This window comes from Lissotriton vulgaris, chromosome 1_1 (assembly GCF_964263255.1).
Source record: "Lissotriton vulgaris chromosome 1_1, aLisVul1.2, whole genome shotgun sequence".
Taxonomy (NCBI): domain Eukaryota; kingdom Metazoa; phylum Chordata; class Amphibia; order Caudata; family Salamandridae; genus Lissotriton; species Lissotriton vulgaris.
Genome location: NC_141685.1, coordinates 1,753,282,583 through 1,753,309,608, shown reverse-complemented (window position 1 = coordinate 1,753,309,608; position 27,026 = coordinate 1,753,282,583). Strand labels below are relative to the sequence as shown.

Sequence of the window (27,026 nt, the reverse complement as noted above, 5' to 3'; positions counted from 1 at the left end):
ACTGGACCCTGAAGAATACCAGCCTTATGTGTCCTTGGACTGGTGTAAGGATCTGGGCGAAGCCAGCAGATTTGTCATCTCTCCAGATACTGGCATGCTTTCTCCCCCTACCGTGACTACCGAGACGAGAACTTCATTCACAGTGGTGGTGCGGAGGGCGCCTAAGGTCCTGGACCCTTAGCTTGTTCTCTGTGGCAGTCATAACGAATGTCTTGACAGAAGTGCTTCAAACTGGAGTGTCTCCTTACAAACCAATTCTCCCATTCAATGAAGCACTTACTGATGTCCTGCTTGGGACCTGGTCCAAGCCCAGCTCAGCGGCTCCTATGAACATGCCAGTTGCCAACCACCCAGCTACAGATTACCCCAAATTCCTCACGTATCACCAAGCTCTTTCGGGTATGGTGTTCTAAGCCTCCACTTTGCCTGTAAATACTGGTGCATTGACAACTGCCCAACCGGATCGGTAATCCAAGAGGCTGGACAATTTATGAAAATAAATGTTTTCTTAGACTAGCCTGGCATTGTGGCCAGTGAACACTGCATGCCTTTTGGGATGATATTCCCACTCTCTGTAGGATACGGTTACACCAGTGCTGCATACGTTCCCGGAGGAGGCCCTGGCCGAGCTATCCCAGAATGTTGCTAACAGGAGGGATATAGCCAAGTTCGCCATTAGATTTGAACTAGACACCACCAACTCACTAGGCAGGGCGTCTCGTCCACAGTGGCTCTGCGCTGTTATGCCTGGTTGAGGACTATTGGCTTTTCCGGTGATGTCAGGTCATCACTCATGAACATGCCGTTTGATGGCTTCCGTCTCTTCGGAGACCAGGCAGATTCGGCGCTCGAGGGCTTTAAGGACAGGAGGGCTACGGCCAGGTCCTTGGGCCTTTCTATGGCTCCTTGTCTCCCTCAATCCACCCTTCGTGGCCAAGGAAAGGGCAAACAGCTGTATCCTTACCTGCCCAGCCACTGCGGTCTCTGCATGACTATGGATGCGCTTCCTACTGGCCCCGTGGGTCAAGTAGCCAGCTTTTAAGTCCGTTCACCATCCCCCAGCAGCCACAGTCTCCTAACCCTTCCAGTCTGCTCCGTGGGTGGCAAGATTCTCCATCACCTGCCCCACAGGCAGTACTTCATATCAGACAGGTGGGTTTTGTAGATTGTAGATTGTCCCATGGGACTACTACCTCCCCATTAAGACTCCCTTCATGCCACCTACTGACGACAGGCTGACGGAGGACCACCTATCCCTTCTCCACCCGCAAGTGACAGCTCTTTTGGCCAAATGAGCTATAAAAATAGTGCTGACGCTAGAAGTTGGTCATGGATGCTATTCCCGCTACTTTCTGGTGCCCAAGAAGGACGGAGGTCTTTGTCCTATCCTCGACTTGCTCTCTCTCACTTTCTTTCTCAAGAAGGAAAAGTTCATGATGCCCACTCTTGCTTGGGTCGTGTGTAGGAAGCTGGCTTTTTATATGATATATCAAAATGAGATATATTGTGTAAAGAGTCCAGGTGTTCCCTTATGAGTTGACAGGGGGCTTGCTATGGCAATCCCAAGGTGCTCTTCTAGGGGGTAGTGTGGCCGAGCAGCTATAGGCTTATCACAGAGGAGCACAAGACATCTGAAAATACACATAATGTTCAATAAATGAGATCCACGACTCAAGAAGGAGATCATACCAATTTATAAAAATATCAAGTATCTTCATATATGTTTAGGCATGAGAAGAAAATCATTCAGGTAAGTACATTTTTAAATATGAATTCTTTTTAGTTCAAAGAATTAACATAGTGCAATTACTCAAGGTGTTATCATATGGGAGGAAGAGTTAATGCGGCATTCAGGTATAGTACAGCGACTTACGGGACCCTTCTCCAGAAGTTAAGGTGAGTGGTGGGCAAGGTCCAAGGCAGCACCAGCAGAACACCACCAGTGGCACTAGGGTGCAGAGATGCAAAACCACGTCAGGTGCCCAATGTTAATCTGTGAAGCATAGTTGCATTAAAAAGAGGCTGCTGACTGGGGGGGCCAGTCAGACTGAACCAACAAGGGGGCTCCGGGCTCACGATGCTAGTTGACCTAGCAACACAGTTGGTCCTCTTCTCCACAGCCCAGGGACGATGGGAGCAGAGGTGTCCTTAGACCTCGGGTTTTCTTACCAGGAGCAGTCTCAGTAGAGGGGGCCTGTTTGCAGAGGCTGCAGGCGACGTCATAGAGTCCACGAGAGGTGTCACCAAACTGGACTCTGGAGGGCTGGTGGGCCATTCTGACACACTTGGCCCACTTCAACTGGGGCTTGGAGTGATGGGTGCAGTGGTGTCTTCAGGCGTCCAGTTTCTGTGGTCATGGACTCCATCCAGTGAGTTTTTAGATGCCTGCAGGATGCAGGAAGGCAGGTCTGCTACTTCTGGGGATGCCTTGGTTCCTGGGTAAAGTGCTGGCAGCTCGCCCGGGCTTTGGAGACTCAGCAGCTGCAGGACAGTTGTCTTTTGGTGCAATTGGTGAAGGCAGCACGCAAGTCAGCAGGGTTGGTGCTAAGTTAGTTGCTGGATCTTCTGTTCTTGCAGGATGCGACTCTTCATCTTTCCAGTCATCATGATCTGTTGTTCTGGTGCCAGGGGTTCCCAAAATACTGAATGTAGGGGCGTTAGTGGAGTGGGGTAGTAGCCAATGGGCTACTGACCTTTGGGATCACTGCTCCCCTATATGAACACTTCCTGTGGGAAGTAAGCATAACCCTGTCCCAGAATACCCAAAGTTTGCCATCACAAAGATGGCTACTTATGAAAAGTCGTGCCCACCTCAGTTTATCCCACCATTGGAATGTACCAGCCTTGGGTCGCACACCTACTTGACTAGCTTGGTCTGATCTTCCTGATTAGGTTGGCCTGGTCATGTAGTGACGGAGCCCTGAATGCTAACACGACCTAGTGAGGGCATGGCCAACCTTGGGAAGAGAAGGAGATATCGGAAGCCATCAGAGCATATCAGTAGGGGTCCAGAGCCCTGTACCGGAGCCCAGAAGGCGTATCAACCCGGAACAGGCACAGAGGCTGCCCCGGAAATATGCCGGGCACCTGAATCACCTGCTGAAGTGCCCGCTGCTAGGGCTGAAGAGTTGAGGGCCCCCCACCCCATTGCCCGAGTGTTGTAAGACAAGCTTGGGTCCTCCAGGGGGGAGAGCTGGGGAGAGCTGCGGCCTGGCTAGGCTTGTCCCCAAGGGGCGAGTGGCTCCGATCGGGCGAGCTGCAGCGGGAGTGAGGTATGAGTGGTCCGGAGCTGGCATGGAGGCATCAGCAGAACTGCACTACTCCGGGAGGCCTGAGGCTGCAGTGAGAATTGTGTGAACTCAATGATTCCCCCCCACCCCCCTCCCCGAGCGGCGCCGGTTACTGTGCAGCATCCACTGGCATACTTGCGCTTCTCTCTAAGATAATGCAAATACTGGAGGCAAGCGTTTTGGAGGTGAGCAGACAGCCATTGAGAGGGTTTGCGAGTGGACCGCCATCTCTGCCACAAGCCTACGCCGTAGTGCTAAGTAGATTTGCCTGACTTTAAGATGGCTCCAAGCTTCACTCCCCTTCCAAGATGCTCCATGGAGTGTATGTGCGCTATACAAAAACCAACAAACATCAAACATCAAACATCAACATCTATCCTTCAACTCTTGCCAGCTCCACCAGCCCGTCTCTGGACTCTAGTCCCTTCCTGATCCTCATTTTTATCAGGCGGAGACCAAAATGTATGACCGATTCCCAGTGGAGCTGCTCCGACCGCTATAGGGCAGACAGGCTCTGGCTCACCGCAATGGCCGTCACCTACCCAGCCGGACTCCGAACTTATGTCTTGTCTCTTTCTCTGCTGCTGACTCCCTTCCTTGGACTCCCTGCTCTCCTTGGCCTTTTTCTTTTTTCTTTTTTGTGGATCTTGTTTTTCATGGTCGTTAATAACTCCTGTATTGAATTTGTAACCTTTCTGTAATAAATGTGATTATTTTTGTAGTCTTGTAACACCCTGTTTCCTTATGTAAAGCGCTCCGATACCTCTGGGTCTAGCCAGCGCCATATCAAACTCAATAAATAAAATAAAAATTGCTAATTTTCCCGCCTGTCCAGGTGCCAAAGCGCTCTGGACAAAGGGAGAGGGTGTTATCCTCTCATGTGAGGAATGGCAGATTTGCATACAAAAGGCAGTAGGTTCATTGAAGCTCCCTTGCCTTGGAATGCTAATCTGCAGGTTATCCTGTTGGAGGTGGTGTAAACACCCTCTGCCCGAGCAGGCTTTGGGCGTCCGAACCATGTCCCTGGTAGCAGGCTGGCGAAAACCAGTTAGTCAGCACACCAGTAGCTGGTAGGTTTTCAGGAAGCACCTCTAAAGTGCCCTCTGGGTGCATGTATTAATAAATCCAACACTGGCATCAGTGTGGGCTTATTTATATGAGATGTTTGATAACAAACTTCCTTATTTTCAGTTAAGCCTTCTTGTAGTTGGGGAATTCGTTTTCACCAGTGTCCACCACATGCTTTTCAACTGGCTTCCCTGATCACTTCTACTGTCAGTAAAAGAACTGACCAGCACAGGAGTATATCTGCTCATGCAGGTATGACCTCACATGTAGAATAGTGCACCATGCCATAGTGCTTTAAGACCTGATGTAGGGGTGACTTACCTAAACAGCATGCAGTGTCTACAGGCATGGCACACAGGCTGTCTGCCACGTCGTATTTTCACTTTTGTCTGTACCAAGCCACACAGCCTGCAGTTTGCATGAGCTCGGTGAAGGGTCTATAAGGGTGGCACTATTTGTGCTGCAGCCCTTGGGGACCCTCTTTAGTAACTCTGGCCATAGGTACCAGGGGTACCATTTACTAGGGATTGACAGAGTGCTAAAGGTGTTGCCAATTGGAAACTAAGTGCACAGTTTTGGGAAAGAGATCTGGAACTGGGGACCTGGTTAGCAGGGACCCAGTTTACTTCCAGTCAAATGACATCAAATTCCAGACAAAAAGTGGGGGTGACCATGTCGAAAAATTAGGCACTTTCACACATAACCCCACCAGACAAAGGAGACTGAGATTAACCTTTCCCAAGAGAGTGTTCATCTTCCAAGATGAAGAACCTGGAAAGGCCATCTGCAGTGGCAAGGCTCAGTCCCAGGTCGGTGCTACACTGTAAAGTACAAACCCTGTAGGGAGATGGACCACCTCAACAGTTTGCGGTTTTCACCTTTCATTTTCATTAGCCATTTGAGAGGCCTGTGGTCAGTTTGATCAAGGAGGTGAGATTCAAACAAGTGTGGCCTTAGCTTCTTCAGGGAACAAACCAGAGCTAATGCTTCCCTCTCAATGGCACTCCAACGCTGCTCTCTGATGAGTAACCCCCTTCTAATGAAAGCAACAGGTTGGTCAGAGCCATCATCATTGGCTTGGGATAGGACTGCTCCTATCCCATGTTCATTGCTCTCATGCTCTCTTTGACTACGTCCATATTACAGCGGCAACTGCAAAAGATGTACATTGCTGATTACTGGATTGTGATCAGCTGTCGACTCTTCTCTCTACCTGACCCAGAGTTGACTTTGGTGACAGATGTCTTTTGGGTTGGGGCAGCCATCCTGTAGAGGTGAGGATCAGAGGCCCTGCTCCATATCAGCCTTTTGGAGCTCAGGGCCAACCGCTTGACATTAAAGGCCTTCCTTCTATCCTTCAAGGGAAGGCTGGTGCAGGTGCTCAGGGACAAAGTCACCATCATGTGGCACTGCAAAAAACAGGGCGGGGTGGTGTCACTGACCCTGTATCAGGAGTCCTCGTACCTCTAGAAATTGTTGTACCACCAGGGAATTGTCCTGGTAGTGAATCACCTAACAGAATTGTTGAATGACAGGGCTGACGAGCCTCATCCATTGGCACCTAGTGGATCACGAGTGGCAGTTACATCCAAAGGGTTAGCCGTGTCACAAGGTCTCTTCCGCACATTTTTAAAACCTTGGCTCAATCAACCACTAAGAACATTCAATGTCAGCACTCCTGGTAATTGGAATTTCCAAGGTGCCTCGCTCAGAAACATGTTCTGCCTCGAGTTGAACTCTGAACTCTTTTATGCCTATTCACCAATACCACTCCTCCCCGAATTCTCAAGGTCAGGAGCAAACTGGCCCAAGTCAGCCTAGTGGCTCTGGATAGGGCACGGAGGGTATGGTATCCAGAACTCCTGGGCATGAGCATCTGCCTTTCGTTTAGGCTACCCCTCGGGGAGGATCTGGTGTTGCAGCAGTAGAGCAGAATTCTGGAACCGGGCCTTCACAATCTCCACCTTCATGCTCGGAGATTGAGCAGCAACAGCTGTACAACTTTCACCTTCCTCCGGAGCTGGATGATGTCATCTTGACAGCCAGATGTAACTTAACAAAAACTGTATACCCCTGTCTTTGGGACACATTTTTGGCTTTGTGCGTGTACTTGGCAGATAGATCTCCAGGTTACCTGTCGGCTCTTTCTGTCTTTTTGCCGTTGTCAGACTAGCCCCCTTTGTTTAAGTTTACAGTTGTTTTGCGCTTTTTGAAAGGTATACATTTATTTCTTCCCGCTTCCTTTTCTCATGCTCTACTGGGGCCTTAACTTGGTCCTCACATATCTGATATGTGCTCCCTTTGAGCAGCTTCACAGTTGTCTATTGGCAGATTCTCATCCTCGAGACAGTGGTCCTCGTCACCATTACATCGGAGCAGCATGTGCATGAGTTTCAGACTGTGCCAACCTGCTGTACACCACCTTCTTTCCAGACAACCTTGTTTTGTGGATACAGGCATCCTTATTGCCTAAAGTTGTGACACCATTCATTCTCTGTCAAAACACCACCTCACTCCTCTAAGGAGGTGGTGAGACTTCACCATCTAGACCACTTCAAGAAAGCTTTAAGATTTAAATCGATTGTACTAAAGAGCAGCGTTGAACGATCAACTCTTTATGGGGGTTCTTTGGAGCAAAAAAAGGCAAGGCGGTGCGGAAGAAAACCATCACCCACTGGATTAAGCTTTCCATTAAGACCTACTAAGAATTGGCCAAAAAGCACCCTCTGGAAGGACTGCATGCTCATTCCACCAGGACCAAAACTGCTAACACTGCAATAATACACAGAGTGCATGTCCTGGGCATGCGGCTACATGGACGTCTCTCCATCCGTTCATGATGCATATTGTCTGGACAATCAGGTTCGCCAAAAGGGGCCTTTTGCCTGCTTTCTGGTTTGAGCCCATTCACAAACCCACTGCTTTGGTATCTATTTAACCCCTTCCATGCTGGTGACGGAACCGCTCCGTCACCAGCCTCGGTTGCGCTATGCTGGTGACGGAGCGGTTCCGTCATGGCCCGCTCGGCACGCCTGGGCGTCGCTGATTTTGCGCCTGCGCAGCGCGTTCTATTGAGCGGGCGGGGCCATGACGGAACCGCTCCGTCACAAGCACAGCGCGCCCGAGGCTCGTGACGGAGCGCTTCCGTCACGAGCATGGGAGTGCCGCGCGGCCCCTCCTCCCCCCTAGCGCTGCGGCGGAATTGCCGCCGCAGCAAAGAGGTTAAAAGATGGGGAATCTGCAGCTAGAAGTCTCCTTCAGAATAACAAGTTGGTTACCTTTGATAATGCTTTTTGGTAAAGACTCTTTCTAGTCTCAGATTCCTCATCAACACTCCCTTCCTCCATGTTCTGTGATTAGACTCTATCCATTAATAAGATTCTAAGTATATTGGGGCTCTGTGACTGGGGGCACAAGCAGCTTCCAAAGCAACTGAAATCAGTGCGCAGGAGTGACTGTGGTATAGGCTCCACTAGTAATTTCTAGAGCAAAATGCCATTAGTGCAGTGCTGCATGGCACAACCTACTGTTGCTCGGGGGTACTGCTGAAAAGTTTCCAGACCCAGTCGGACATCTGGGGAATATTCAATAGGGGAGGAATCTCCAGCTAGATAGTATCTACCAGAAAGTGTGTTATCAAAGGTAAGTAACTTGCTCAACATTTCTCACCTGAGCCAGCTGAAGCTGTTCTCAAGATGGACAGCTAAGCACAAAAAACTGTTTTGAGCCACAACAGTTAGCAAAATCCCCTACTTATTTTGCCATTTGTGCCCAACAAAAACTTAAATATAATAATAATAATAATAAAGGGGTTTCTAAAGCGCCTGGTGACGCCATCACGGCGTGTCCCCGCGCTGTGGAGCGAGAGTCAAAAGGGGAGGGGCATCTATCCCTACAGGGCAAACAGATGTGTTTTTAAAAGTTTCCGGAACATAGTTTCAGTATTGGCTAGTCTGATCACAGGTGGAAGGCTGTTCCACTGGGTGGCTGCCAGCACCCGAAAGGAGCGGCCTCCCATCCTGGCTCTTCTTACACGAGGAACTGTAAGGAGACCCATACCCGCCGAGCGAAGTGCTCTTTGGGGTAGATAGGGGATAGCCAAATCCTTCAAATACCCTGGCGCTTCTGCAGAGGTTATCCTGTAACAAAAAAGGAGGGCTTTAAAGAGGATTCTTTTCTTTACAGGAAGCCAATGAAGGGCAGCCAAAGTAGGCTTGGATGCTGTTCTTTTGGGGAGTCTGAGGACTAAACGGGCCGCCGTATTTTGCAGCACTTGCAGTCTTCTCAGGTTCTTCTCCGTAGTTCCTAATAACAGCACATTCGCATAGTCCATACGAGAAGTGACCAGAGCTTGGATCATAATGCGTCTGGCCTCAAGTGGCAGTAGGTCCAGAGTGCGATTTAGGGTCTTCATAACCCCAAAGCATTTCCCCACCAATTTGTCAACATGACTCTCAAACGAGAGTTTAGGATCAACCCAGACCCCCAGGTTCTTGGCCTCACTGCATGGGATGGGCAGAGAGCCAAGGCAGGGCGGCCACCATTCCTGAGTCCAGCTCGCCCCATCTCCCCCTATCACTAGCACCTCCGTTTTAGCCCCATTGAGCTTCAGGCAGTGTTGATTCATCCAGCCAGCAAGCTCCTGCATGCAGGTTTTAAAATTGGCAGCTGCTAACTTTGGTGACTGTGACAGGGAGATGAGCAGCTGCGTGTCATCGGCATAAGATACTAGATCTATGCCGTATGACTGAACAACAGCTGCCAATGGAGCCATATACAGGTTGAACAGGGTGGGACTCAGGGCAGAGCCCTGAGGCACCCCCTGTTCTAAGGCCACGCTGTTGGAGAGGAACATACCTCTCTGAACCTGGAAACTACGGTCAGAGAGAAAGTCCTTGAGCCATCCCCAAGCTGCCTTGGTAACCCCAGCGCTGCTCAGACACCGTAGCAAGGTGGAGTGTGCCACGGTGTCAAATGCGGCGCTGAGGTCTAGCATGATAAGTGCCATAGTGTTACCCTCATCAGCACCAATCCGTAAAGTTTCGGTTGCTCTCAGCAGGGCAGTCTCAGTGGAGTAGTTCTTTCGAAAGCCGGACTGAGAGCTATGAAACATATTGTTTGACTCTAAGTACTCCATAAGCTGAGTGTTTACCAGTTTTTCCGTCACTTTCGCTAAGTAAGGTAAAAGGGAGATTGGGCGGAGATTTTCCATTATATCCTGGCTTACATTAGGTTTCTTTTTTATCGGCAAAACTATGGCTTTCTTCCAGTCTCCTGGAAGGGTGGCCGAAGAGAAAGACAGCTGGATAACATGTCTGAACAGAGGCTCTAGCACATCCAGACTGGCATTGAGTATTTTGGGGGGGGCCGGATCACGGGGGGAGCCTGATTTAACCTTCTTGCATACAGTGACTAGTGTTTCCGCAGCAGGGACATGGAAGCTGGGTAATTCAGAATCTAATAAACCCACCTCCCTACTACTGTCGAAATCAGGGCCATTGGTCAGATTACCCGTAAAATTGGCATAGATGTCCGAAATTTTACCTGCAAAGTAATGAGCAATGTTGTTGCAGGTTTCCACTGAATCAGCGGAAGGCCCACTATTGTTCGAGATGACAGATATCTCTTTAAAAATTTTAAAAAGTTCCTTCGAAGAGTTTTCAGCCTCCGCAATGCGATTTTTATAGTGTGTGGCTTTAGAGACCCTTATAGCCTTATAGTACTCTTTTTGCTTTTTCTTATAGTCTGTTTTAATCTCCGGGCAGAAGCTGACTCGCCACTCACGTTCCAGCTGCTTGCAAGCAGATTTCGCAAGTTGAAGTTCCGGAGTGAACCAAGGGGAGGTTTTCCTCACATTCTTCGTGTTTCTCTCATTACGCATGGGGGCCGTTTTATCAAGTGCACCTAAAATGCGATTATGTAGCTCATGATGGGCCATTTCACAGTCCACTCCTCCTAATGGACCACCTACTGTAATTAGTTCATTGAAGGTGGACTGCGAAAAACTTTTCCATTTCCGTCGCTGATACCTCTGCTCAGAATCTCTCCTAGACTCCGCCTCTGCAATCTGAATCAGGAACGGAATCACAAAGTGATCAGACCAGGGGACCGGGATCGGAGTGAGAGGTTGTACCCCAGAACGATATCCAAAAATGGGGTCTAAAAGGTTCCCTAATCTATGCGTAGGGTCCTGATTGATAAGATCAAGCTGTAGGGAGCGGAGATTGGAGCAAATATCCTTTGCTTCCATATCCAGTGGATCGTTGAAATGAGCGTTCATGTCACCGAGCACAAAGAAACTCCTTTTCCTAATAGCTTGGTGAGCAGTAACCTCCATGAGGCTGGAGCTAAAATCAAACATCCTACCAGGTGGTCTATATACAAGAATGCCTGAGAGAGAGGTTTGAGGTCCAAAGTTAATGGTGAAAGCACCCGCTTCAGAATGATTGATGGTAAGGGGTGTTAAGGAGCATTGGAAAGGCAGTCTGGAGGCGATAGCAATCCCCCCCCCCTGCCTTCCGTTCTATCCACTCTGGCCAAGGAAAATCCGGGGGGCATGGACTCTATGATATCAGGATCAGATGAGCCCCCTAGCCACGTCTCAGTAAAGAACATAATGTCATAGTCCTCGTCCTCAAGTAGATGGTATATTTGAGTGCTATGCTTACTGAGCGAGCGACAGTTGACCAATCCCGCCTTAACCTGCCTGTTGCCCGGCACCTTCCTAGCAGAGATAGAGGGCTTGAAAGAACACCACGGGCAGTCCCGTAGGGATAGAGCTTCCGAGGTGTGTAAACAATTGGGGGCAACCTCGGGACAGAGAGCTAACAGCTCCCAACTCTCATATCGTATCCTAGGGGGTGATAAGCGGCCAGAGTCCTTAGCCCCGCGCCCCGTCCTGTCGCGGACGGGCGCAGACGGGCTGGACTTTGGCTCGACTTCGGCTCGCTTCCGGCGCGCCCGCTGCACGCGTCCGCTGCGCGGACGCGGTCCTCTACACATTTAAAGGAGGGGTAGGGGCGACTAGAGCGCAGATCTTAGAGCCCTGAGCCCGGAAGTGATGGGCTCCTCCTCCACCCTCCGCAACAAACGCCCAAGATGGACGCGGCGGACCGGGGCGGGAGTTTCGTCAATCACAGTACCCCTAGATCAGCCATCAGGTGAGGCACAGTATTTAAAAAGTTACACAGCAATACACTCAAATTTTAAAATTAGCTTCAATCGCCAACATTAAAAAACGCTATTACTTCAGCGCTGCAGTGCAAGCTATGTACACACAGCGTCAGCGGAATAAGGACAGCCACTGCCACCGGCTGACCTCAGCTCCACAGCGCGAGTGCACTAGAAGGGAGTATTTATGTAAAACCGGTACAGCGTGACTAGAGCGCAGATCTTAGAGCCCTGAGCCCGGAAGTGATGGGCTCCTCCTCCACCCTCCGCAACAAACGCCCAAGATGGACGCGGCGGACCGGGGCGGGAGTTTCGTCAATTACAGTACCCCTAGATCAGCCACCAGGTGAGGCACAGTATTTAAAAAGTTACACAGCAATACACTCAAATTTTAAAATTAGCTTCAATCGCCAACATTAAAAAACGCTATTACTTCAGCGCTGCAGTGCAAGCTATGTACACACAGCGTCAGCGGAATAAGGACAGCCACTGCCACCGGCTGACCTCAGCTCCACAGCGCGAGTGCACTAGAAGGGAGTATTTATGTAAAACCGGTACAGCGTGACTAGAGCGCAGATCTTAGAGCCCTGAGCCCGGAAGTGATGGGCTCCTCCTCCACCCTCCGCAACAAACGCCCAAGATGGACGCGGCGGACCGGGGCGGGAGTTTCGTCAATCACAGTACCCCTAGATCAGCCACCAGGTGAGGCACAGTATTTAAAAAGTTACACAGCAATACACTCAAATTTTAAAATTAGCTTCAATCGCCAACATTAAAAAACGCTATTACTTCAGCGCTGCAGTGCAAGCTATGTACACACAGCGTCAGCGGAATAAGGACAGCCACTGCCACCGGCTGACCTCAGCTCCACAGCGCGAGTGCACTAGAAGGGAGTATTTATGTAAAACCGGTACAGCGTGACTAGAGCGCAGATCTTAGAGCCCTGAGCCCGGAAGTGATGGGCTCCTCCTCCACCCTCCGCAACAAACGCCCAAGATGGACGCGGCGGACCGGGGCGGGAGTTTCGTCAATCACAGTACCCCTAGATCAGCCACCAGGTGAGGCACAGTATTTAAAAAGTTACACAGCAATACACTCAAATTTTAAAATTAGCTTCAATCGCCAACATTAAAAAACGCTATTACTTCAGCGCTGCAGTGCAAGCTATGTACACACAGCGTCAGCGGAATAAGGACAGCCACTGCCACCGGCTGACCTCAGCTCCACAGCGCGAGTGCACTAGAAGGGAGTATTTATGTAAAACCGGTACAGCGTGACTAGAGCGCAGATCTTAGAGCCCTGAGCCCGGAAGTGATGGGCTCCTCCTCCACCCTCCGCAACAAACGCCCAAGATGGACGCGGCGGACCGGGGCGGGAGTTTCGTCAATCACAGTACCCCTAGATCAGCCACCAGGTGAGGCACAGTATTTAAAAAGTTACACAGCAATACACTCAAATTTTAAAATTAGCTTCAATCGCCAACATTAAAAAACGCTATTACTTCAGCGCTGCAGTGCAAGCTATGTACACACAGCGTCAGCGGAATAAGGACAGCCACTGCCACCGGCTGACCTCAGCTCCACAGCGCGAGTGCACTAGAAGGGAGTATTTATGTAAAACCGGTACAGCGTGACTAGAGCGCAGATCTTAGAGCCCTGAGCCCGGAAGTGATGGGCTCCTCCTCCACCCTCCGCAACAAACGCCCAAGATGGACGCGGCGGACCGGGGCGGGAGTTTCGTCAATTACAGTACCCCTAGATCAGCCACCAGGTGAGGCACAGTATTTAAAAAGTTACACAGCAATACACTCAAATTTTAAAATTAGCTTCAATCGCCAACATTAAACAAGCATTGGAAATGCAATAGGTCTCGCATTAGAAAAGTTGGAACTATTGGTCTTGTAAATGACAAATATTTTATTTATTTCTTGGTTTTGAAAATTGCTAAATTGATAGCTTTGTCATTTACAATGCCAATAGTTATAACTTTCGCAAATGTGACACCTATAGCATTTGGAATGCAACATGTTTTGTATTTACGTGACTTAGATGGCAGCTCTGGTCGTTAGGCCACATCTCTAGAGAGCAGGGTTGGATTTTTTAAAAAGTGTCCATTTGCTGCAAACAGTGGCGATGAAGTGATACCTTTGCTCGGAGTGCGCACCCCCTTTCAGCAGGTGTTGGCAGATGCAACTTCAGCAAGGACAAGTTTTAAAGAGCAAAGGAGCCTGTCCATGCAGGTCTGCAGAGTGAGACGTGACGTCACAGGGGGCGGTGCAAACATGTGTGTGAGGGAGAGAGTCAGATGGGGAAAACCTGAGAGGTGATGCATGGCATGCACAGATGACGACAGTCAAAGTCTGCACCAACCGGGATATATGCTGCCACACAGGAGGAGCTCAACTACATTACTATCGTGTAATCCAAAGTTCTTCACATAAAACATATTTATTCAACATTTCTCTTATTCAGTGGAGAGCCCTGAACAATGTACCAACATTGGAAAGATGAATGTTTAGGACGACATGCTAGGATTCTGCCTAGATCCCGGCAGGTCATACACAGATGAAACTGAGCGCTTGTTTATCTCTTGAAATGGTGAAGCTGAAAGACGTCACTCTGCGCACAGAGATAAAACAAATAATTATCCCCACTCTTTTCTACACGAGCTTGTTTCAAAAGAAGCTGAACAGTTTCATCTGCAGGTTTATTGTGCTAATGAGCCAAGCTGCAATCTGAGAGCTTCTTTTGAAACCTGCTCATGGAATTTGGAGCGGCACCTCATTTACTTCCTCTGGTGTGATTAAATCTTGTGTCGAACTGCAGATAGTGCCAGTAAGTAGCCCCATGTGATATGTTTCACATATCATGCACAATACTTTTATGAGAGGGCAGGCTGTGTTTGAATACGTCCACACAGTAAACTACTCCTTGTTGAAAACTGAGTGAAGTGGGCGGCCAGGGCGACTAGCAGATGCGTTCTGACTTTTTAGCAATCTTAAAAACGCTGCGGCGCTGGGCTTTGTGCACCTTTGTTAACACGATGAAGGTCGGACGCACGGGGCGAGACGGGATTTGTCTCTAAACCAGGAAGGTGGTCGTTTCGCACCAGGCTGTTAACAGAGGTCAAGTGACAGGGGTGCGCGGGTGGGCAGTTTATCAGACGACCTCCGAGCAGAGGCTAAGAGAGGAGAGGAGCTCGTGACCGGGCTCGTGTTATAAGGTCCCGACACCGAGGCTGTGGTAGCGGCTACATGCAAGCCTCAACTGGTGAAACTCTGCTTCTGTGCCACCACTGACCTCTGCCCCGTCCGAAACCCTCCGAGGACATAAATGGATTCATTAGCAGGGTAACGGAGTAGGGAAACTCTCCAAGCATGTACCCTTTCTCTGTTCTGGGCCCTCACACGCACGCACGTAGAGTAATGCAGGATTTGACAAACAGGCTTTGCGCACCATCCTTCCCATTACAAATAAGGCGGTGTAAAATGAAATCATCAATAGGTCTTGAAAGTCCGCAAGTCTAAAAAGCAGCACAAAAGAATAAACACACAGCCCGAAAGAATGACATCCATACTCTGGTCGAAGTTTGGCTGGCGGGGTCATTACTTGTTCTGTTTGCAAAATCCCAAACAACTCTGAACTGGTTGGTGCATGTGTTTTCGAAAGTGCACTATGTTGTCCTTCAGTAGCGCGATGCTGCATCAGTAACAGATTTACGTGAAATCTATAGTTTACCCATTAGGATTTTTTTAAAACACAGTGATCACCCGGCAGGATAGCCACAGCACTGAGGTAGCACAGCAGAGGCTTGGCGCCCGGCTATTTTATATAAAACCAGGCCCTGCTTCTAGTTAATACATTGAAGTAAAAATAAAGTATTGCAACACGCTAATATATATTTTTTTTAAACTGCACACCTTTTCTCTCAAATAACTCTTCTTTTGTGGTAGATGACGCTGATATTGTCTACATAGGCATGAAAATGCATATTCTAAATTGTTTTCAATTACAATGTCACCTCACATGTCAATGAATGGTTGTGTAAACTGCGTTTGTGCTCGGAGGGTGGGAGGAGGGCTCCTATCGCAAGGAGGGAGGGAGAAAGCCAGAAATATAGAGGCAGCGATGGAAAGGAAAGATAAGGCGGCAGTAATATAAATGCCGTCCAAAACATGAAGTAAGGCGTCCGCTTCACAGACGCCGTGCTATTAGTCGAGCAAAGGGAAAGCAACAAAAATAATAAATAAATGGACATTGGGAAAAGGCACGCTGAAGGGCGAGGGAGGCGAGGGAGGGAGGAGAAATGCGAGAAACGTGTGAAGCCTTTGAAGCTTCACTTCAAAGGCTTGTTGGCACAGCGCACGCTGGGGGATGACTGTGGGAGGGAGGTTGGTGTCTGTGCACGCGCTTTTTATGGCAACGCACATGCGCATTGAGCGAGCTTTCACGGGCACTTCATGGAATCGCCCGATCTAGGTAAGCTCTGTATAAGCCACTTTATATCGAGCTCCCGCTCTCAATGCCCATGGGCATTGAGATAGGTCGCTCGACCTAAAAACGCTATTACTTCAGCGCTGCAGTGCAAGCTATGTACACACAGCGTCAGCGGAATAAGGACAGCCACTGCCACCGGCTGACCTCAGCTCCACAGCGCGAGTGCACTAGAAGGGAGTATTTATGTAAAACCGGTACAGCGTGACTAGAGCGCAGATCTTAGAGCCCTGAGCCCGGAAGTGATGGGCTCCTCCTCCACCCTCCGCAACAAACGCCCAAGATGGACGCGGCGGACCGGGGCGGGAGTTTCGTCAATCACAGTACCCCTAGATCAGCCACCAGGTGAGGCACAGTATTTAAAAAGTTACACAGCAATACACTCAAATTTTAAAATTAGCTTCAATCGCCAACATTAAAAAACGCTATTACTTCAGCGCTGCAGTGCAAGCTATGTACACACAGCGTCAGCGGAATAAGGACAGCCACTGCCACCGGCTGACCTCAGCTCCACAGCGCGAGTGCACTAGAAGGGAGTATTTATGTAAAACCGGTACAGCGTGACTAGAGCGCAGATCTTAGAGCCCTGAGCCCGGAAGTGATGGGCTCCTCCTCCACCCTCCGCAACAAACGCCCAAGATGGACGCGGCGGACCGGGGCGGGAGTTTCGTCAATCACAGTACCCCTAGATCAGCCACCAGGTGAGGCACAGTATTTAAAAAGTTACACAGCAATACACTCAAATTTTAAAATTAGCTTCAATCGCCAACATTAAAAAACGCTATTACTTCAGCGCTGCAGTGCAAGCTATGTACACACAGCGTCAGCGGAATAAGGACAGCCACTGCCACCGGCTGACCTCAGCTCCACAGCGCGAGTGCACTAGAAGGGAGTATTTATGTAAAACCGGTACAGCGTGACTAGAGCGCAGATCTTAGAGCCCTGAGCCCGGAAGTGATGGGCTCCTCCTCCACCCTCCGCAACAAACGCCCAAGATGGACGCGGCGGACCGGGGCGGGAGTTTCGTCAATCACAGTACCCCTAGATCAGCCACCAGGTGAGGCACAGTATTTAAAAAGTTACACAGCAATACACTCAAATTTTAAAATTAGCTTCAATCGCCAACATTAAAAAACGCTATTACTTCAGCGCTGCAGTGCAAGCTATGTACACACAGCGTCAGCGGAATAAGGACAGCCACTGCCACCGGCTGACCTCAGCTCCACAGCGCGAGTGCACTAGAAGGGAGTATTTATGTAAAACCGGTACAGCGTGACTAGAGCGCAGATCTTAGAGCCCTGAGCCCGGAAGTGATGGGCTCCTCCTCCACCCTCCGCAACAAACGCCCAAGATGGACGCGGCGGACCGGGGCGGGAGTTTCGTCAATCACAGTACCCCTAGATCAGCCACCAGGTGAGGCACAGTATTTAAAAAGTTACACAGCAATACACTCAAATTTTAAAATTAGCTTCAATCGCCAACATTAAAAAACGCTATTACTTCAGCGCTGCAGTGCAAGCTATGTACACACAGCGTCAGCGGAATAAGGACAGCCACTGCCACCGGCTGACCTCAGCTCCACATATGGAGATGTGCCTTTAATTAGTTATACACTCCAGAAACTAAGACTAGTGATATGGAGGTGTCAGTAGTGGCCAGAAAGCTCCTCCACCTGGACAACGGAGGAAGTCGCCAAGAGGTTCTGAGGCTGGTGTTCCTGTTGTTTGAGTGGTGAGTATTTGGATAGCCAAGTTTGATGGCTACAGGTTTGGACCTATTTTTAGGGGTGTCACCTTTATTTTGGAGCATACTTTGGTACTGATGATGTTAGGGGTAGAAGTTGAGATTGAGAGAGGATGATGAAACTGAGAGCTTCTGCATATTACCTTAACTCCCGCCCGCCATAACTTGTGGAAGATGTTACTGAATTGTGATTTTTTTTTAAGAGATGCAATTTGTGATACTGTTTATATTGTAGTGTGGTACTTTGTGTGAAATGAATTGCAGTGGTAATGTTGAGCGATAAGAGTATTACTGTAACTTTTTAATTCGTTTTTTATGATTTGTGTTAAGTTTTATGGCCTAACCTATTACTCACCTGTCACACATGAATCCACTTAAAGTTTAGTTTTTGCAAGGGATTTAATTTTTTCTTTAGATGGCGAAAAGGGTGCTGGGTCAGTTGTCCTGTTTTCAGGACCTTCTGCATGCTAATAATTTTTGGGGTCAAAACATCTGTAGGTAACTTAGCACTCTCCGGTATCCTAATGGCATTTTGTCAACATGGTTACAGGGTAGATTTCACCTGTGCTATGCCTCATAATGCTGAAAAATAGTGAGGGCAAACAAGGGGTAGGTAAGCCAGCTCTTGCTCCGGGACCATGTTCACTATTTTAAAAAAGCTCATAGTGCAGCTGACCTTAACTTCTAGTGTGAGAGTTGTAATCTTTTTCAGTCCTCAAATTGTGTCAGGGATTGGTGCTCTTTTTTGTCTCCCCATCTTGCCTATAGATGTAGGATACACTCCAAGCATTGTCCAGGTCGGGATAGGTGTGTATAAGATCATCTGCTTTCCCCTAGGCCGAGAGGGTTACATGTGCCCTTTTCACCTTGTTCCATGTCTTTGTTTATTTCCCAAGTTGCCCAAGGGTGATGGTATTCATTGCCTTTAGCCATTGGGTGTGTCTTTGTTTGCCCCAATCCCACCTTACCCAATTCCAGGAACAAGTTTACCTTAATTTCTTCAACCGTTATTTATTTCTCCTTCACCTCTTCCCAAGTGTTGATTCAAAAGATGCAAATAAGGATGTTTTTAAACCACTCTGCCATGGCCAGTGGTAGCCGGGTCCTTATTACCCCCACCCGCCCACCTAACCTTCTTGCCAGCTTTCCAAGGTTCGATGTGTGCATAATTCCACCCCTATCCTTGATCAAATTTGTGAGGGATATATTTCTCCTTCATCCTCTGTTAAGGCCAAGGGAGTATTGTTTTGCCTCCTAACTTCCCCTTCCCCCTTGCCCCCCCTTTGGCCCAAGAGCAGAGGGGCATTTACTTGTTTCAACTACTTTGCTCTCACCTTGCCAAAGGTCCAGGATAGTGTGTGTAACTGCTTTGCCCACTGATGTTAAATGTTTTACCCACGGGTGCAAAGGGTTTTTTTGTGCTCATGTCTTTACCCACCTCTCTGCCTTAGCCAAGAGCTCAAGTAAAAGGGGCTATTTAAGAAATTAAGAAAACAATTGAGAGACACTGCAAAGTTTCCCTAATTCCATTTTCGCATTCACATAGGTGTAACTGGTGCAGCTTTGAGCAAGACCGTTTCTCGGTGGCCTGTGATGTTGACCACAGAGGACAGTGGCAGGAGATCTTTGCTTGTTCCTTCTTAATAGTTAAATACAGGACACTGGGAGCTGCCTGCATTATTTGACAGGTCATTGATGACTGGCACAGAGACTGTTGCCTCTACACACTGTTTGCAACTGTGACAATCCGAGTGCTGATTTTTTTTTGGGGGGGGGGGTGGGGGAGTTAACTGAGCAGCCATCTGGATCCCACTGATGCTGGGCTTTGAAGGTTTCCTCACTCCATCGTGACTTTCCTTTTAAAAATGCATAATAATATACCTTTCAAACTGTCCCTTATCTCGATTCTCAGCAACTGTCCTGTCATCATTTTTACCTTCATTTTTGTGACTGTTTCATTTCAGTCTGGGTCTCTCTTTTCTTGAACTCTGTGGACAGAATTACAGTTATATGAGCTACATAAGCATACACATCCATACTTAAGAATGTTTATTATATTCATGCACATTTGTTCTCCTGTTCAAAATGAGAAGCTCAAGACCCCCTAAAAAACACAAATTAAATGCACATTTACTCTTATCTGACAGCAGTTAAAACAAGGCTCACATTTAAATTAGTGAAATTAAATGGAGACATCAACATTACCACTTTGTTTCCAAGATATGTAATTGCCCAACTGCTTCTAATCTCATTTAAAACTGAAAATAACCTTAGTCATTTTTTTGGTACTTTTCATTTAAATGCTTCACATTCTTGAAGTCTGGCACATTGCAGTGAGTAGCAAAATGTCTGACAAGCGTGTCAACTGGCACTGTGGTGCTTTGAGAGTGCTTTATTGTTGTACAACTGTAAAAACGTACTTTACGTAATGTTGATTTTACAAGAAAGCATGCATTTTAATGGTAAAAATGAATTTTATAAAAAGTGCTTATTCATTATCTTATTTTCGTACTAACTGCTTTTGTATACACAGAGTTGCAAACCTAATCCAGATAAATATGGAAGCATCCGAATTTGATGACATTTCAGATATTCACACCAAATTTCGCCGGGTAAGATCTTTTTGGGTGTTTAGTACTTTTGAAAATTGTATTCAGTTAAAAGAAATAAGGATTATAAATAGTTTAACTTAAGTTCACACATAGCACACAAGTTTTGGGAAGTGACAAAGCTGGCCTGATTTACTTGGTGTAATTCAAATTTGGCTTGAGGAAATACATAAGCCATAAATTATAGACAAGGTTTTCATAAAGATTGTGACGACCCTTAGGTTGTTTTCTTGGAGGTAACACTAAATGGCTCTTCTGTAATAGTTCGATTGCCCTTCGAAGAACAAATGCTCTGAAATGGTGTTAATGGTCTTTTTGTTTTGTAATGGATAAAAAAAACACACAACCTTCCAGTCTCAAAATCCCAATATACTTCAAAGGGTATTGTTTTTTTCCTGTCTGCCGTCTAGTGATTTGGCCAAGTGAGAGAAGAGATTATGTCTGTTGCATTCATTCGTATTATCAGTCACTACTTTTAATAAAATGTTAACCTGTATATTTATTTGTACAAGGATGAAGCCCCGATGTTTTTACTAACTCAGCTGGTCTCATGGACCATAAAGACGGGCAATGGAAACATACAGGATGCACAATATTAAACATCATCTATCTAAAATATGAAACGGCAGGCTAATAACATGTAAAACAGAAGCCATAAAAGGAAACATTGGCTGTCTTAATCAGTTTTCTCTTCCAGCCTTATTTTTCCTTTCAAATATGTGTTTTACTCATTTGAAATTGACACTATCCCCCTCACAGAAAAAATTACTGTTAACTTTAGATCCTGTTTCTGTAGATTTAATTCCTGATGACATTTAAAAGCCATGTCATTACTGTAGCTGCATGACGTGGCCATTGATCATTGCAGTACAGGACAAGAGTGAAATTATCAGTGAAAGGTAGTAGGCAGGTTTCAAGAGATGGTCGTTGGTTTTCTCTCTTATTTTCCGATGGAACTCCTTTTCTGAGCACTAGTTTCTATGACATTACACTGTGTTGCTGTGGTAGTGCCCAGAGGCTATTTGTATGGTCCTAACAACTACCAATTCCAAATGACGAGATGAAAACTTCTCCAGATTTCATTTCACTCTTGTCCCTTCACATTATCAGTTTGCCATTAGGTCTCACAAATGACATAATATATAGAGTGGTTGACTCATGTACAGACACCTCATTGTATTTGCATAAAGAATCTTTTATTTAATATCATCATGACCCTTTTCTCATTGGAGGACCTGTTCTTGGATGTGGCAGAGTTGGCAATAGATTATCTCACACTGCAGCCGTAATTATCTAGGGTCCACGTTTTCAAAGATGAGAGTTTCAATGTCTGTCTCATTAGAAGTTATCAGACTATCTGGGAGGTAATGTTTTCAAGGGTGCTGAAGGACTTTGTTGACTGAAGGCCAATACTGGATTGGAATTATTCAGCAAATAGTCCTCCATCTCAATCTTCTCAGTTTTCCTTCATCACGTCCATTGGTGAAGTGATTAAAGACTAAGGCAAAGATGTATATACAGTCTGCGATAAGCAAGGATTCCAGCCTCCTCCTATTCCTGGATACCCCATTCTCATCTCTTTTGCTTCAGCAATTCATTTCTGCCCACCTCAAATCCCTTAAAGAAATTACTACATCCGTCCTTTGTGCAGTTCATGGAATATTAAATTTAACATTGAAAATGCTACACCCAGTCTATTGGAAATAAAAAGCTCCCCTGCTCAAGTGAACACCCCTGCCCAACTTCCCCAGAGCAAGTTTGCTTTATTTTGGATTTTTGCGATCCGTGCACAGGTCAGTCATGAAGGTACACTGAGGGCCAGCTGTGACACTGAGTAGAACCATAGCCGGGCTTTGTTCTCTGGAGTTGCACACTGTATGCACTCTCCTTTACTGATCATGACTTCCGTCAAGTACACCAGGCTGTAGAATAGGCATTTTTACCTGTTTTCACAGGGAGAGTTGCCTACTAGCCACTCTTATTTATATCTGTCTGCCAGTGCCCTACAACTGGGCTTTTCGCATCATCAATGTGTGACATGGCTGTGGCATGCACGTTTACCCTATGCTGATGTGGCAGGATGAGCACAGAGTGTAGGTGCTTTGCTTGACTTTTTGCGGCCTAGGAATCCTTTTTAGATCTCCTTATGAGTATAGTACCATTATTAACTGTGTTATTCAGATTTTTAGATGTAACAATATAAAACCAATGTAACAGCCAGTCAATAGACCTTACTGCCCAACGAGGGTGTCAAGCTGGATCAAAGCTTCATCTTGGAAAAGGTCAGCCACATAAGGAATCCCTGAGATCTCCCATGTCTCATCTTTTTTTACTGTTACACTCCTCCTGAAGGTGTGCATGCATTTTAAGTGAATTCCCTGTGTATATGCTGGGACGCCTGTAGATACATTTTGGGCGCTTCAATAACTAAAGTGAGCGATTCGCAGTAGCTTATTTGAGTGTCTTTGCAAGAGAGATTTGGGTAAAAACATTGCTTGAATCATACTTAATGTGTCTCACCTATAATTGGCTCCTTCCTGAAAATAAATGGCTGCCAGCAGACGGGCCATTGAAGTTGCACAGCATGATAAAAAAGCTCAAAATCTGGAGCATTTAAGTCTCTTTTATCCGTGGGGTGTATCAGTATACCTCATGCAACCTGTTGTCTTCCATTATTCCATATTAAGTCGCCCATCATACCATCTAAGGTAAGGAACATGCTCCTAGGTATAGGAATTAGGAGATTGTGGAAGCATTATCATCTTGGTTAAAGCTACCCAACCATGTACCGTCGGAGGCAGAGACCTCCAGAACATAATTTGGGGTCCAAGCGAGGGTACTGCTCTCCTCAGATTACTGTATCAGACAGACAAGGGAAACCCAAGGATACCTAGAGACCAAGAGTACTTTAAGGTCTATAAGGAACAAGGGTCCCTAACTGTACATAAAGAGGAATAATACTCTGGGTACACAATAATAATGCCTAGGGAGAGTTCAATCAATTAATTAACCAATAGTTAATTTATATAGAAATTATAATTGGTATGTAGGGGCATTTACCCCTACAGAGCACACCACAACAGGTATTTTACAAGCAAACAGGCCAAAAAAACAGGTTTGTGACAACAAGAATTGTATAAACTCAAAAGCCACACTGTTAAAGACAACACTGCTGCACCCAAAGAAATAATTTCTCATACTCAACAATGTTTTGATCCACTAAACATGTGGGATCATCATCAGGACAAAACATTGTTTGCCTAGATACATAATTCAAGTAAGTACACAGTACAACCTGTAGATAAGATAAGATATTTTATTTGGCTTGATTAGTTAAAATCTTTGCAAATACATAGCTAGAATTATTCCCATTATACACAATTAAATACAATTAAAACAGTTAAAAGATGTGTAATCTAAAAGTCACCTGTAGGAATAGTTGTGATGGGGAACATGTAAGAAAAGGGAGGAAGTAAAAGAGAAATTAGTTCTGAATCTGCACTTAAGACTCGTAATTTAATGAACAACCGTGATTCATTTGTGATCAGGGCCTGCAGAAAAGGTCTGTGTAGTGTATAAATATAGCTCTGGCACACAATCTGGGTGGACTAGCCAGCAATGGAAGTGTTCCTCGATACGTGAAGGGCATGCAGAGTAGTCAGGGGCACACATACATCCATGAACAGACGTGAATTAACACTAATTTCTACTACAACTTCAAGACATACCTTGCAGTGCTCCAGGCCAACATGGTTACCATACTCAGCGCGGTGGTATGCGGTTTGGTGGTACACATCATGCCTAGAAATAAGTGAGTCGTAAAAGTACCTAATTCAAGTTATGGTCCCGCCACCTATCGAACCATGAGATCAAATAGAGAAGCCAGGGGCTAATATTGCGGTACAAGCATGTTCCATTTTGCCAGGGAGCCACAGGGCTGGACTATGGGCTTGCATGACAACAGCAGCTGCATTGCAGAGAAGAAGGAAATCTATGGGTCAACCTCAGTGGAGCAAGCAAGTTCAGCATTAAGGAAATTGGATACTTGATAGCATGGTGCCTAATTCCTGGGCTGGCAGAGTGTAAGGTAAGCTCTATGCAAAAAATAAAAAATTATTAATTTGAATCTAGCATTAAGAGAGACAGTGGGTATGTGTGCTAGAATCTTCTCCCAGTCCAGTATCAGTAAGCTGTAGTTCTAGATCCGTCTCCCATTTCACTTTCAAGTCTGTAAGGGAAGTAATATTGTTATTATATATGGCTTGATATAGGGACGTGACTGCTTTTACATGACCCGTCATTGTACAGAGCAGTTGACTGACTTTGTGTGTTGCAAGTTCCAAGTCTCCATTTCCCCAACGATTTCTAATCATGCTGACCATTGCCCGGTGCAACAAGAAATAGCCACGAGGCAAACCTAATTCCTTCTCCAAGTCTTCAAATATGTGCGAATCGCCGCCCTGATACAGATCTCCTATACGATTTTTCCCAAAGTCAGTCCACTCCGCTTCCCCTCCCCCCCCCCCCCCCCCCCCCCCCCACGCCCCTTTGCGAGCCACTATCTTTAACCACCTTAGTGGCAGATGTGGCGAGTAGGGCACAGAGACAAGAGTTTGCTGTAGACAGTGTCGCCAGCACTGCTGTATCACCAGGAGCTCCTGAGAGGCAGCATGTAGTCGATGCTGGGGAACCAAGAGGACCTGCGGTAAGTCCTGCAAGTCAGGAGGTTAACCGATGACAACCCCTTCAGGATTCAACCTACAATAAATCCAATGGCTGATCCATTGCAACTCTGCTGCCAAGTAATAAAACTCTTGAGTCTGGAGCAGCGAATCCACCTTCCTGCAACTTAGCTACACTCTACGTCTACCAGTCCCACAGATCAGTTCCAATAGTAGGGATTCCACGTCTCAAAACAATCAATGAGGCACCAACAGAGGCAGAGTAGAGAATAAATAAAGCAGTCTCGGTAGCACCACTGTCTTTGCCACCGCCATTCTATGAGCCACAGATAATGGCATAGTAGTTCTAAGTGTCCAACTGGCGCCCCAACATTACCATCTAGTAAGTCTTGGTGGTTATGGTTGTCAAAATTCTTAGTGGAATGCGTGGTGATGAGTGACTGGTGGATGAGGGCAAGGCAACACGCAGAGGCCTTCCTGGTGGCCTGATATCGGCTGAATGTGAGTGCTGAGACACCAGGGATCTGGTGTTTGCAAGTGGATGAATCAGATTAGATACCCTAATATAATGACTTCTGGCCTGTCTCCCAAGGATCACTATACCTTCTCCCCATGGCATAGGATAAAGTTTATTGGGTGTTTAAGTGGGCTCCTTTAGTGAAATTAATTAATTGTGATGGGTAGCCAAACAGGGCAAAGCGAAAGCTTTGAACTTTCAAATCCAGCGCTGACGGAGAAGACGCAGTCAACAACCGCAACATGTCCTAGATCCACAAGGTAACACAGAAGAGGAGAGACTTGCCTTGGTGTCACAAGTGAGAGAACCTAGAACATTCAGCCGCTGCCTCGATAGACTCACACTACAGCTTCAAAAGCAAGCTTGGAAGCGTCCGGATCCACTAGAAAAGAACAGTCTTACCTGACCCCAAGAACTGCAGATGATATCATCTGAAATCTGGTAGAATAGTGTTGGTTGGTGGGTGGTAGAGTAAATCTTTGAATCTAGATTTCACCTTGCTTGTCATTAAACTATAGGCTGGATAAAAGGATTGGTGCCAGTCACAAGCAGCTGGATGAGTAGGCAGTTGGCTAGGAGATTATCTCTCCTATAGAAATTCCAAGACCGGTATAGGAACCAGGTACTGGTTTATTTACTTTTCTTTGCATAGGCTTAGGGATGTTCTGCCGTAGCCCTAGGAAGGAATTGTTAGGGGCTATAGATGAGTCTACTAAGATGGGATTTACAGAATAGGCTGATTAAATCAATTGCATGAGATAGGTGTGGGAAATGGAGTCTCAGAGAAAGTACAGCATCAAAAAGAGAATACATAATAACTTAATAGTAGCACCAAAATGTGCATTTTAATGAGAATTAAAGATACAGGTTTTATGTGCATTGCAAAAGGAGAGTGCATGTATCACTTAGTTGAAGGATATGCACTTACATGCATAGAGAACAAGAAATTGCAAAGTAAATGGAAAGACCATGTTGGTTATGCAACACAGTCAAGGGGCATCTTAATAAGGATTAAACAAGGAGCGCCTTTCTTGATTAATCGAGAGATTGAAGAGAAAAGGGGATATTTGTTTATCGAAGCCCAACAGGATGGCAACCCACTTGTGATACTCCAGGTGTACATCTCTAAAACAGCACAGGCTGAGTTCGTGGTTCGCTTATCAACTGAATAAATATCAGTGGCACACCTATCCATTAACTTAGGTGGTGACTTTAACTGAATAGTGGTTCAATTGTTAGATAGCTGCTGTTAGCAGTCACTAGAACAATGGCCACACTGCTTAATTGAATAGAACCCGAGCAACCTTGGCCGATGCCCGGTGAAGCTGTCGTATGCAGCTATAGAGGAGTTTGGCTCTGGTTCACCCCCTCGGCCGTCACCTACCCAGCTGGACATCTGATATTGTTTTCCTCGTCTCCCCGCTGTGATTCCTTACCTCCCCTGCCTCTTCCCC

At 46.7% G+C, this 27,026-nt stretch overlaps 1 protein-coding gene across 3 annotated transcripts in view; it reads left to right on the top strand.

Annotated features, from left to right (window-relative positions):
* The window catches only part of TBK1 (TANK binding kinase 1), a 431,625-nt gene that overhangs the window by 327,002 nt on the left and 77,597 nt on the right, over positions 1-27,026 (top strand). For all 3 annotated transcript variants that reach the window (XM_086919050.1, XM_086919051.1, XM_086919052.1), the window contains exon 13: positions 20,298-20,376. In XM_086919050.1, the coding sequence (XP_086775176.1) occupies positions 20,298-20,376 (79 nt within the window). The remainder of the gene's footprint in view (positions 1-20,297; positions 20,377-27,026) is intronic.